This window comes from Thamnophis elegans, chromosome 5, assembly GCF_009769535.1.
Source record: "Thamnophis elegans isolate rThaEle1 chromosome 5, rThaEle1.pri, whole genome shotgun sequence".
In the NCBI taxonomy this organism is placed as follows: Eukaryota; Metazoa; Chordata; class Lepidosauria; order Squamata; family Colubridae; genus Thamnophis; species Thamnophis elegans.
In genome coordinates this window covers 42,465,833-42,478,895 of record NC_045545.1, presented here as the reverse complement: position 1 = coordinate 42,478,895, position 13,063 = coordinate 42,465,833, and the positions used below count along the sequence as shown (strand labels likewise).

Genomic DNA, 13,063 nt, shown 5'->3' with positions numbered 1-13,063 from the left:
CGGGGCCAGGAGCTTTGCCTGACTTGAGTTCAGAGATAACTTCGCTGATCTCAGCATGAGTCACAGGTTGCCAGTCAGGGGCTACAGGAGACAGCTGTGGGTCAGGCACGGTCGAATTTGCTGATGCCTGGTAAATTGCCAAGAAATGGTTTTCCCAGTCTCTGTTAGAGATACAGCAGAGAGGGAGTTCCTGATGGCCTGGCAAAGAGCTGGCAGCAATTTGCCAAAATAATCAGGTGTCCTGCTGCTGGATGGAGAGAAGAAGTAGATCCCACTTCTCTCTCTCTTTAGCTTTTTTTTTCTTAGCAATCAATCCTTTATACTCCCGCCTCAGGTGGTAATAGTCCTCTGGTGGGCATTTGTCCCCTCGGTTGCGGTAGAACAGGTAAACCCGTTTAATCTGGTTCCTAAGCATCAGGCAATCTTTGTCAAACCAAAAATTACTTCGTGATTGATATAGACCACTCGGCCCACAGACGGCTCCAAGTTCCCTTTGAACACTGTTAATTAGTGATTCAAAGGCCAAGACTATCTCCAAGCCACTACTTGCTAGTACCTGATTATACAAGTTGAGACATTCTGGAGATAAAAAGGAGTGAAACTTTCAGTATTGGGAGACCATTTGATCCTCCTTGTGTACGAGGCCACAAAGGGATCTAATATCTGAGGGCCCCTAGGGAGATGTATATTTGAAAAAAGCTCAATAATTGTAACTGGGGGGAGGAGTGGTCGCTCTCCGTAAGGCAGTCCACATAAAAAGCATGGACTGCCTCTCTTAAAGGTTGAGATACTAGCACAAAATCAATAACACTACTCCCACATAAGGAACTAAAAGTAAATTCAACAGCCAGATCACCTAGGGTACTCCCATTAAGAATTATCTTGTTGTGTTGGGCTGCTAGAAGAGCTAACTGAATGCCAGCAAAATTTATAATTTGTCCTTAGAATGTCTGGCTGAAGTCAGATGACCTATGACCTGAAGGGTTTCTTGGGGGTAGAGTGCCTCTATTGCTGGGGGGACTTAAGCTCCCAGACGGGCATTAAAGTCGCCCCCTATAGGGATGTACAATGCTGGGAATTTAGTTTCCATACAAGTAATATGGTTCTCCAGCGCGCCCCATGATGAGCCTTGATATCGGCTTGCTTCCTCGTCGCGGGAAGATAAACGTTGAACACTAACAGTTTGCTGCGTCCTTTCTTAATTAAAAGTGCCATAGCTAAAGAGCCACATGGGGGTAGTTCCACTGTCTCCACTTTCAAAGAAGTAGAGACCAAACAAGATAGACCACCCTTAGGTCTCCCTGCCGTAGATTGTCTAATAGCGGCCAACAAAATGGCTGTAAACCCTGAAAAGGCTATCTTATTACAAGCCCAGGTCTCCTGGAGCAGGATCACATCGCATGAATGGATATAATTAGCAAATTCTGTAGTACCACACCTTCGCCCCCAGCCTGCAATGTTCCACGAAAGGCACTTGAGTATGCAGGGGGGGGGCAACAGGGTTTACTAGTCATTCTGTGTGGTTAATTTTTTCCAGAGCACCCTTCGGATCCAAAAAAATACATCCATTATTAGATGGCAGGGTCATCCTCTTGGGAGGCAAAAGCAGGGGAAAAGAGAAGCGAGCCTTGCTCATGGGGCTGTAAGACTCTAAATGCACTCCAGTTCGTACTTATGGCATTGACTGGTTGCTTAGCTGGAAGGTATTCGGCAGTATCATCAAGCGGAGTTTGAGTTAACCCTGCGTCTCCAGATTTACGAATTAAACATTTTGGAGAAAACGCCAGTGGAGCTTCTGCTGGTAAATCAGTATAAACTCCCTGAGGTCCAAAGGAATCCTTGTCAGAGAGTGATAGATTCCAAAGCTTGAACTTAACTGCATTCAGACACTTTATGATTTGGGCTCTTTCCGATTGAGGAAGTACACTAAAGGAGCCAAAGAGTCGTGTCTCCTCCTGGTTCCAAAAGCCGTCCTGACACAGATCAGTCCCATAGATAAGTGGAATCCCAGAGACATTGACCTGGGACCCATCTACCAAGAGACCCTGGGTGCCCTGAGCTGATGTCGCTTCTTTTGAGGCCACATCTTCCCAGTTGATCAAATCAAGGGAAGCTTCCTGGTAAGTTGTTACATCTGTGAGGGGTAGGAGGAGCAGTTAGCCTACCGTCTGAGAGAACGCCAGCTGTGGGTTTTGCAGAAGTAGGTATATAACTAATACATGGTGCAATATCCGGAATAGCATTCGAAGTTGGCTCATTAATATATGCCACTGAGGATCTTTGGGGGGCAATAAATCTCCTGCCACTCACAAATTGTCGATTACTCAAAAGTGGCTTAATCGATGTATCTTTGAAGACTCTTCTTGGCAAAATGCCAAAGGATCTTAACCAGGATCATCTTCTGAACAGTAGTTTTGGAATGTTAGAATTATCGAAACTAAGTAGCACTCTGGTGCAGTATTCAGGGGAGGGTAAAGGTTCGACCTTCTTCAAATCGTCAGCTTTTAGCCCCAATAACTTTAATAGATGACCCCTCGCCAGCTGTATTGAACTCCAGTAAGGTGAATTGCCGTTAATGGGATTAATGATGGGGGCCACCTGTTTTGGCTGTAAGACCAGGTGGTCCAAAATCTTGAAACTTTATTTGAAAAGACATCCCTACAACAGGGATCTGGTTTCCTTGTTTTAGGATCACCTTTGCTGGCTTCAATTCTTCCTTTGTTAATTCCAGAACTGCCTTTTTCATAATTGTCCAGGATACGACAGTATTGTGTCCATGTCCATGTCACATGGAGTTCCTTCAATGAAGGCTGTGACATGGATTTTTTTTTAACTGAGTGTCCTATAATTGTTTGGTGTATTTCTTTTTCGTTGGCGCCTCGGCTCCCTCCACGGTTGCTCTTTTAAAATGTCACTCTTTGGAATCCCACTTGTTTCTCTAACTGCCATTGGCTCAGCAAGCCCTTGCAATGTGCCCTTTCTGCTTGCATCTTTGACAAATTGCATCTAGGAATCGGTAGCTCGCTCTGGAATGTTTTCTTCCACCGCCAGCACAGAATGCGGTCCTCCTTGCACCTCTGGCTCCCCTCTCTTCCTTTCAGAGCGTAGGCAATGGACCTCCTGTTCCTCATCTGTGGAGTCTTTGTACTCCTAGCTCTCCTGATGCACGGTGGCTGCTCTTTGTGGCATGTTTGTATTTTCTGATTTTTGGATTGCTGCTGCTGACTTGTCGGTTGCTTCCGCTGCCCTGGCTTCTTCTAACGCTGCTTTAAACGTGAGGTTAGGCTTTGATAGTAACCTTCTCTGTAGATTGAGGTCTCTCAATCCCAATACTGGTCTATCTATCATGGCTTCTTCTATATTGGTAAATTCACAACAAGCAGCTATTTTCCACAAAACCGTGAAGGTATTGACTAATGGTCACACTTTCCCTTTGGCATCTCTGGTAAAATTCATGTTTGCTCACCATCTTTAACAGTATGGGTGCATAATATGTTTGGAGAAATTCCTGGACTGTTCACCACAGTACCATCAGCAACTCCGCTGGTTCAGACAATGCTTCAGCTATGTAGAGGACTTCAGGCCCATAATAACTCAAGAAAAGTGCATTCTTCCTATGTCTGATAGCTCCACAAGATCGTTGGCATCCAGGAAAAACTGGAATCGGAACATATATTTCTTCCAGCTTTCTTTGGCTGGGTTGAATGGTGTTGGTGGGCCGATGCAGCATTCACATCTGCGATGATGGTCGATGCCAGGTGGCTGCCCTGTCAGTTCATCTCCTTTGTCCTAGTCAGTTCAGCTCCTTTGTCCTTTGTTCTCTTCGCATCCCATCCTCATCACCAGTGTTAGGTTGGAAGTTGAATGAAGAGGCAGGACAAGCGTAGTGACTTCAGCTCTTTATTGAGTAGACTGGTACATCAAAGTGATTAGGCTCTCTGACAGCTCCCTCTTTTAAAGGGAACTGTCAGGCAGCCCAGCCACTGAGGTTTCTTCATTTTCCTGCCAATCAGTTTGACCAATGGGCTCATAGTATGTTAATTTCTATTTAAGAGTTGGACCGGAGTGAGGCCTCTGCCCAAGGCTTCACTCTCTATTTATATATGTAACAGGGATAATGTGAGTGCTGTTGTTACAAAACAGTATCCCTGTGCATTTATTATAGTATGCTTGCTTTTAATTTGTATGTTGATTTTTCACAAAAGAGGAAACAAGTAAAGCAGAGATGAGAATAAAAGTATCTCACATATGATTTCAGAATTTCCTATTGACAACATTTCACTAATAGAATAAAATTGACATGCCAGTAATATAGTAGTCACTTCTCAATGGAAAATGCATAATTTAAAAAAGTAAAAACTAAACAGTTATCAAGGAACCATGGTTATCCTTAAAGGCAATTTTTAGATGAAAAATTTAACTTGCATTTGGCACATGTAACATTGTTAAGAAAAGTGTTCTGTTAAGCACTAAAATACATAATGATCCCAGTTCAGGAAGGCCAGGAAAGATTTCTGTCTAATCTAAAATTTGTAAATCATTGTGGCCAATGACTGCATTTACCATCTTATTGAGCTATGATTTCCTTAATCGTGATTTGTGGAAAACAATATAATTGAAGGGTTTGACCAATATCCTAAACACCCTAAACTACAGGTAGTCCTCAACTTACAACCAAAATTGAGTCCAGAATTTATGTTGCTAAGTGAGAAATTTGTTAAGTGAGTTTTGTCGCATTTTACTACTTTTCTTGCCACATTTGTTGTGACTGCAGTTGTTAAATTAGTAACATGATTGCTAAGCGAATCTGGCTTTCCAATTGACTTTGCTTGTCAGAAGATCACAAAAGGTGATCCCATGACCCTGGGAAGTGGCAATGGTCATAAATATGAACCAGTGTCAAAGTATTTGTATGTAACTCATGTGGCCATGGGGATGCTGCAAAGGTTGTAATTGTGAAAAATTGTCATACCATATTTTTCAGAGTATAAGATGCACCGGAGTATAAGACGCACCAAGATTTTGAAGAGGCAAATTTTTTAAAAAAGTTTTCACACTCTTCACGCCTCCCAAAAACAGCACGTGTTTTTTGTCAAATAAAGGGCATGCCTAGCCTTTATGAGGCTTATAGAGTGCTCCTGGGGGCTGGGGAGGGGGCAAAAATGAGCCAAAAAATAGACTGTTTTTCGGTCATTTCTGTGCTCCCCATCCCCCAGGAGCACTCTGGAAGCCTCCTAAAGGCTATGCATGGCCATTTTGGTGAAGGAGCGGGATTTCAGGAGGGCAAAAATGCTGTATTCAGTGTGTAAAATGCACCCAGATTTTCACGCTCTTTTTTGAGGGAAAAAGCTGTGTCTTATACGCTGAAAAATACGGTAAGTCACTTTTTTTAAAAAAAATAATTTTCTTTTTTTCTTTCCTTGTTTAAAAAAGACAAGGTTTACAAAATGCGAGATGGAGAGTTATTTTTATCTTCCATTGCTCATCTCGCCTTACCTAAAATGAAACTTGATTGCTAATTCCATGCAGGTAGTTATAACGGATTTCCTATCAGCTTTTTAAGTTTTTCCAACATTGTGGTCTAGCAGAGTTGCTCAACGGTGAGTTCTCACCCCTAATACAGAAACTCCTCTCACTTATCTCTCAGTTTTTGTATGTTATTCGTTTGGGTTATTACTTGAATCGTATTGAGTTAGTCAGCTATCTCTTTTTATGTCTAAGTCTTCACTGACTCATCAAGCCATTTGTACAGCTTCTCCCAGACTTTATAAAAGCCTGTATCTTCTTTATCGTTAATCCACATCGTCAGTTTGTTCATTTCTGCTAATTCTAAGATTTTATTCATCACCATAGTGCTAGTGGGGGCATTTTCACTCTTCCAGCACTGTGCGTAAGCAATCCTTGCCGCTGTCAAAATATGGACGAGGAGGTATTGATTGGTTTTACATATTTTTTGATCTGTTATCCCTAATAGGAAGGTTTCCGGCTTGAGACATAATTTAATTGACAAGATTCCGTTCAGCCATCTTAGTGTTTGCTTCCAATACGTTTTGGCAACCGGACACGTCCACCACATATGGTAGTACGTGCCCAGCATTGTTTTACATTTCCAGCATTTGGCCGACACTTTTGAAGAAATTTTTGCCAGTCTTGTCGGAGGAAGATGCCAGCGGTAGAACATTTTGTATATATTTTCTTTATAGGCCGTCGATTTTGTCAATTTCAGGTTCCATTCCCAGACCCTTTCCCAGTCATCTAGGTCTATTGTGTGGCCGATGTTTTGGGCCCAGGTTACCATGACTTCTTTTACTCTTTCTGCTTCCATTTTTCGAATCAGTAAGCAGTTGTATATTTTCGAGATTAATTTCTCATCTGGTCCAATTAAAATTTTATCTAATTCCTGGTTCTTGTTCTGGAAGCCAAATTGTGCTAGATCTAATTTATGTTTATTTTGAATTTGAAGATATGGCCACCAATCAATGTTTATTCCCTTTTCAGCCAAATTTTCCCTAGGGTTTAGTTTATTTTGATCGTCTAGCAGCTGTTGGTAGATAACAATTTTATCAAAATTTATCAAATTCGGGTATATCAGGGCTTCCGTCGGAGATATCCATTTGGGTAGTTGAGTGTAAAATTTCCTTCTGATTTCCAGCCAGTCCTTAATTAATACCCCCCTTAAATGGTGTCTACTAAAATAATTGTGGATTTTACTTCCCTCGCACCATAAGTAATTGTGCCACCCATATTGCAGATCATGGCCCTCTATTGTTAAGATTCTTTTGTTAGCTAACATTACCCATTCTTTTATCCACATAGTTGTTGCTGCTTGATGATATGCTTTCCATTCCAGTAAGCCCATTCCCCCTTGCGCTCTTTTATCCTGAAGATGCTTATATTTTATTCTGGGCTTTTTGCCATTCCATACAAAATTTCGTATCATTTTCTCCAAATCATTATAGAATTTTTCCCCTAATTTGACCGGTGCCATTTGAAATAGGTAGAGGATTTTTGGCAAGACATTCATTTTAATTACTGCGACTCTTCCCATCAATGATATTTGTAGTTTCGACCAGTTTTTTAAGTCCTTTTGAATGTTTCGTAGTAGTTTATCATAGTTATCTTCTTTTATGGAAGAGCATTTCGCAGACAGCCAGTACTTAATTTTTTTGGTTACCTTTAATTCCATTATTTTCTCTAGTTCTCCAATCTGATTTTTGGGAAACTTCTTTATAATCATTTTTGTTTTTTCCTTATTTATTTTTAAACCGGCCACACGCCCAAAGTTCTCAATGTCCTTCATCAAATTCGGTCCTGAAATTAGAGGGTCTTCCACGATAAAGACCATGTCATCCGCGAAGGCCTGTGCTTTATATTGTTCTTTTTTTATAGTCAAACCCCTAATTTCCTGGTTTAATCTTATCCGATTTAGGAGAACCTCTAGCGACATAATAAATAGTAGTGGGGAGAGCGGGCACCCTTGTCTAACACCTTTTCCAATTTGTACCCTCTCTGTTAGTTCTCCATTAATTATGATGTTTGCAGATTGCTGTGAATATATAGATTCTATGATCTTAATGAATTTGTCGCCAAATTTCATCATTTTTAATTGTGTGATTAAAAAGTTCCAATCTAAGTTATCAAAAGCTTTCTGGGCGTCGACAAAAATTAATGCTAGTTGTTTCTCGGATCTTGTTTCGTAGAATTCCAGAGTATCAATTATTATTCTTGTATTGTTCCTAATGTGTCTTTTTGGGAGAAAGCCGTTTTGATCCGGATGGATACTTTGGTTTAATATTATTTTTAGTCTTTCCGCCAATATTGATACAAAAATTTTGTAATCTGCGTTTAACAAGGATATAGGTCTATAGTTTTGGATCTTGCTACTGTCCGCCTCTTCCTTTGGTATTAGGGTAATGTAAGCTTCCCCCCATGATTTTGGGACCTTACCATTTTGTAGGGCCTCATTGCATAGTTCTAATAATTTGTCTTCCATGGTGTTTTGAAGTTTTTTGTATATTTCCGACGGAAGCCCATCCGGCCCAGGTGTTTTGTTGTTTTTTTGTTTTTGAATGGCCTTTTTCAGTTCCTCTTGTGTAATTTCTTTATCAAGCATCTCTCTCATCTCCTCCGGCAAGACTGGAAGTTTCTGCTTTATAAGGTATTTTCTAATGTCCTGTTCACTAATTTCGTCCTGTTTGTATAATTTCTTATAATAGTTCTGTACAATCTTTTTCTTTTCCCCTATTTCTTGTTTCAAATTCCCCTCCTCGTCACACAATTGTTTAATAATTCTTTTGACCTTCTCTTTTCTTATTTTGTGGGCCAGCCATCTCCCAGTTTTATTTGCATGTTCAAAATAATTCTGCTTCATTCTCTTAATGTTTTGTGCTATTTACTCTTGAGAGATCAAATTTATTTGGTGTTTAATTAACTCTCCTTTTTCCCTGTGTCTGCTATTTTCTGGCTCTTTCTGGATCAAGTCACTTTTTTCAATGCAGTTGTAACTTTGAACAGTCACTAAATGAACTGTTGTAAGTTGAGGACTACGTATATAGCTTAATACGATGCATAATCCCAACCAATAAATCCGAAGAATACTGAACTAACTCAGAAAATGTTCTGTACTCCTTGTAGCATATTGGTATACTTTATTGAAAAAAATCTTCAAAAATAGTAACTATTTTAAAGTAACAGCTTTTAACAGTTCAGTATAGGAGCTTTTTAAAAACCTAACAACAGACTGGCTTTAAAATGGAATTCTGGGGCAATGTTAGGCATTAAACATTCCTTAAAATCAGGGGTCTCAAAATTTTAGTCAGTTCTTACCCCCTAAAGGGTTCCCCTTGCACATATGAGCTAGTCGTTCCCGACTGTAGGGGTGCTCCTCTCCATTTCAAATATAAAAAACGCAAATAATTTTTCTATGGAGCACCAAAATTTTCTCGCAGACCACCAGTTGGTGACCGCTGTACTAAAGTTCCTGAGGTTGAGATATATTGGTTTAAAAGCCTGGTTCCCTATTACCCTCCCTATTTTATCAAAACAAAACATTCCTATTCCATACAGAAGGCTACTCTATCCACCTGGTTCTCCTTGGGCTACCATATTGGCATTGCACATTAACGGTTGTCCCAGTTTCTCAGATTAAATTGCCTTACTGACTTTCCTTGCCCTGCATGTGACAATTGTGTAACTCAATGGAACATTTCCAGTATAGGAAAATCCAAAAGCAACTCACTAGTTCCCAAGTGGTCTCTCCAGCTGGGAAAGCAGCATCTGTTCTACCAATCAGCAGTAGCAATTCCGCCCCCCCTTTGTATCCGAAATCCTTTCAACCTAAAACTTTTTCTACTCTATGCTCTACTAGAACAACATTCATGCAAAATGGGAATTTTCCACCAATATTAAAAACATCAGAACACATGAGATATTTTGCCTGGACATCTGCCCTCCTCATGCCTCATTGTTTTGGAACAATATGGGCCAATTATCACATGCTGTGTCTCTGAACGTTTGATTCCATTTGTCCATTAAAAAAAACCTGCATTGTTTGGAAAAATGATTACAGCCAGCAATGCAGTGGAAGAAAGATATTTGTAGGGCATTTCAGCCATTACACTTTCCACTAGGACAACACAGCCTGCAGATCTTTCCCATTCTGTAACCCAGGTGATTCTAAGGAGTTCCTTTCTCTTGTCATTTGTGCATATGCATGTTGTACAAGAGGAAGGGTTGGTGTTTGGAAAGAATAGATCTTTCTGATCAACTGTAGAATCAAGAAGAATTTTTGCATCTTTATCCTCTGATTATTTTTCAGAAATAATATTCTTTCTGGATAACTTGACAGAATATTTACTTATTTATTTATTTTATTTAGTTTGTCATTCATGTACAAGATAACAGGAGTAAGAATAAACATGAATAAGAACACAGGACATGGGTACAAATAAATGGGGACATTAGGACAGGGATGTCCAAACCAATGTCAGGTCACTCAGTAAAGTTTCTATAAATATGGTTAGTTCAATTACACAAAGTGAGCAAACTGCAAGAACTGTGAATTTACACCAATTTTGCCATTTTGCCATTTTGCCTTGATATGGCATTCCCTATTTATAGGTAGTGGAGCCTGCCCATCACATTCATAAGTCACAATGGTCATAAAACGGGACAGTCATGTAGCTACCCTGATTTTATTACCTTTTTTGCGATGCTCATTAAGCGAGTACCATGGTCATTAAGCAAACCAATGGTTTGCTATGAACAAGATTTGTTGAAAGCTAGAAGTAACTGGTCACTAAGAGACCAGTTGTAAGTTGAGGACTACCTGTACTACCCTGAATACAGGTAGTCCTCAACTTACAACCACAATTGAGCCCAAATTTTCTGTTGTTAAGTGAGACCTTTATTAAGAGAGTTTTGCCCCATTTTACAACCTTTTTGCCACAGTTATTAAGTGAATCACTTCAGTTATTAAGTTAGTAATGTTGTTAAGTGACTCTGGCTTCCCCATTGACTTTGCTTGTCAGAGAGTCATAAACTGTGATCACATGACCCCAGGACACTGCGATGGTCATAAATTTGAGTCAGTTGTCAAGCATCTGAATTTTGATCATGGAGATGCTGCAATGGTTGTAAGTCATAAGTCAACTTTTTTCAGTGCCATTGTAACTTCAAACGGTCACTAAACAAACTGCTGTAAGTTGGGGATAACCTGTAATGCATTACTTTGGTAAAAAACAGACCCTAATGTAAATGTGTCATTTCCACAATTCCGAGTTCAATCCTGGGCACTTCTGATTTGAAAAAAATAGGATGGATATCAACCCCAATTGACATATTTACCTTGTCCTTGCATGCACAACCTGCGAGAGGTTTTAAAATGGCCTCTGCTGATATCAATAGAGACTACTATGAAGCCTCTTCTTTCATTTTTGCCGGGCTGTTATCCCCACCGGGAGAAGCTAGCTTTCCCTTTGCAAATTACCGTATTTTCACGCATATAACCCGCGGGTAATGTGCGTTTTTTACCTACACAGCACGCCCCCGCGGGGTATAAAAGTGGGCGGGATATACGGAAAATATTTTACACAGATTAACTAAAGGGAGAGCTTGGGACCACCACTTTCCTCGCGGCAGTGGGCTGGGATGCAGATCAGTGGGCGCCCTTTGCGCTGGCCTAATGTTTTCCACCCTGACAGAATACTATTATTTCTGAAAGGCAGCCTGTGAGTTTAGCGGATGAACGGCGGAGGCGACGCTCCCAGGATGCCGAGGGAGTTCGAGGAATTGGGAGGCAGCTTTACCTCGGCTCCCCGTTCTCCATCGGGGGCATGTGCAACCAAACTGGAAAGGGCTGGGGAGACTTGGCTCGGCGGCTCGGGCTCCTTTTCTCCCTTTTCCTGCTTGGGTTTTGGGACGCCTTCATGAAAACCCCGCCCCTGGCTATGGGCGAAGCAACCAGGAAGAAGCAGGAGGCGAGAGGAAGCGCAGGCGGTGCTCGGCAGCCCGGATTCTGCTTCACCGCCAGTTCAGCAGCTCCTTGCCTTCTCTGGCTTGGAAGTCCGCCAGGAAGGGACAGGAGGCGGGAACGGAGGAGAAAGCCTGGGCGAGCTGGGGAGAGAAAGTGCTGAGATGATGGAAGGGATGGGAGGCGGGAACGGAGGAGAAAGCCTGGGCGAGCTGGGGAGGGAAACTGCTGAGATGGTGGAAGGGACGGGAGGCGGGAACGGAGGAGAAAGCCTGGGCGAGCTGGGGAGGGAAACTGCTGAGATGGTGGAAGGGACGGGAGGCGGGAACGGAGGAGAAAGCCTGGGCGCTGGGGAGGGAAAGTGCTGAGATCGGGAAGGGACGTGCTGTGATTGCGGGTTATATAAGAAGGTGGGGTGTATAAAAACTTTTTTACATAAATCTTGAAAACCTGCGGGTTATTTGCGTGGGCGGGTTATTTGCGTGAAAATACGGTACCTCCTTCCACACTGCAATAAGGCTTTGAAGTAGCTTCCATAGCAATCAGATTTGTGTAGGCTAATGTGGGAGGGAAAGAGAATCAATGGAGTGAATGGAATGTGTGGGGAGCTACCATTGTTAGCAATGGCAGACAACACTTGCCTTGCATTTCTCACTGACGTAAACCTCTTTTTTCCTCACGTCCTCTTTCTGAAACAGTACCATAATAATATCAAATGTCTCATCTGAAGTTACTATTATAAGATCACATCTACAAGTAGTCCTCGACTTACCATAGTTCATTTAGTGAACAATGGCACTAAAAAAAGTGATTTATCACTGTTTTTCACACTTATGATTGTTGCAGCATCCCTATGGTCATGTGATAAAGAAAATTGGATGCCTGGCAACTGACTCCTATTTATGAAGGCTGCCATATTCCTGGTGTCATGTGTCCCCCTTTTGCAACCTTCTGACAAGTAAAATCAATGGGGCATCCAGATTCACTTAACAACTGGGTTGTTAACAGCCGCAATGATTCACTTAACAACTATGGCAAGAAAAGTCATATAATGGGGCAAAACTCATTTAACAAATGTCTCAGTTAGCAACATACATTTTGGGCTCAATTAGGTATGGATACAACATGGGGAAATTGGATGTAAATTGTAAACAATGATTTGGAATGGAAGATTAGAAACCTTTGTTACTAAATGTTACTGATGTTTAGCTAGAATAGGCCATAAGGAATAGTGTTATTGGGATACTAGAAATAGCAAATGAGATGCCAGTATGTGATTATGTCTTGAGTTTTGGTATGTTTTATGATGAAGGATGTTTAAACAATTATAGTCAAACGAGAATGGGGGTAGGATGATGGTAATATGTACAAATATATTTGATTTAAAATACTAGAATTAATATGAATCATGGGTGACTGTGAAAGAAACGCACACATTTTTTTTGTAACCAACTGATACACTTTCTACAGTATGTAAAGAGGATTTTTTGTGTTGTGTCTGTTTTGAAAACTAAAAAAAAACCTTTTAATAAAAAAGAAATAAATTTTGGGCTCAATTGTGGTCGTAAGTCGAGGACTACCTGTATAACATTT

General features: G+C 41.0%; 1 protein-coding gene across 1 annotated transcript in view; it reads right to left on the bottom strand.

Moving 5' to 3' along the window:
* Positions 1-232: 232 nt before the first annotated feature.
* Positions 233-13,063, bottom strand: part of LOC116509005 (prelamin-A/C-like) — a 56,420-nt gene continuing 43,589 nt past the window's right edge. The window contains 1 exon segment of the mRNA XM_032217879.1: positions 233-579. Within this exon segment, the coding sequence (XP_032073770.1) occupies positions 233-579 (347 nt within the window).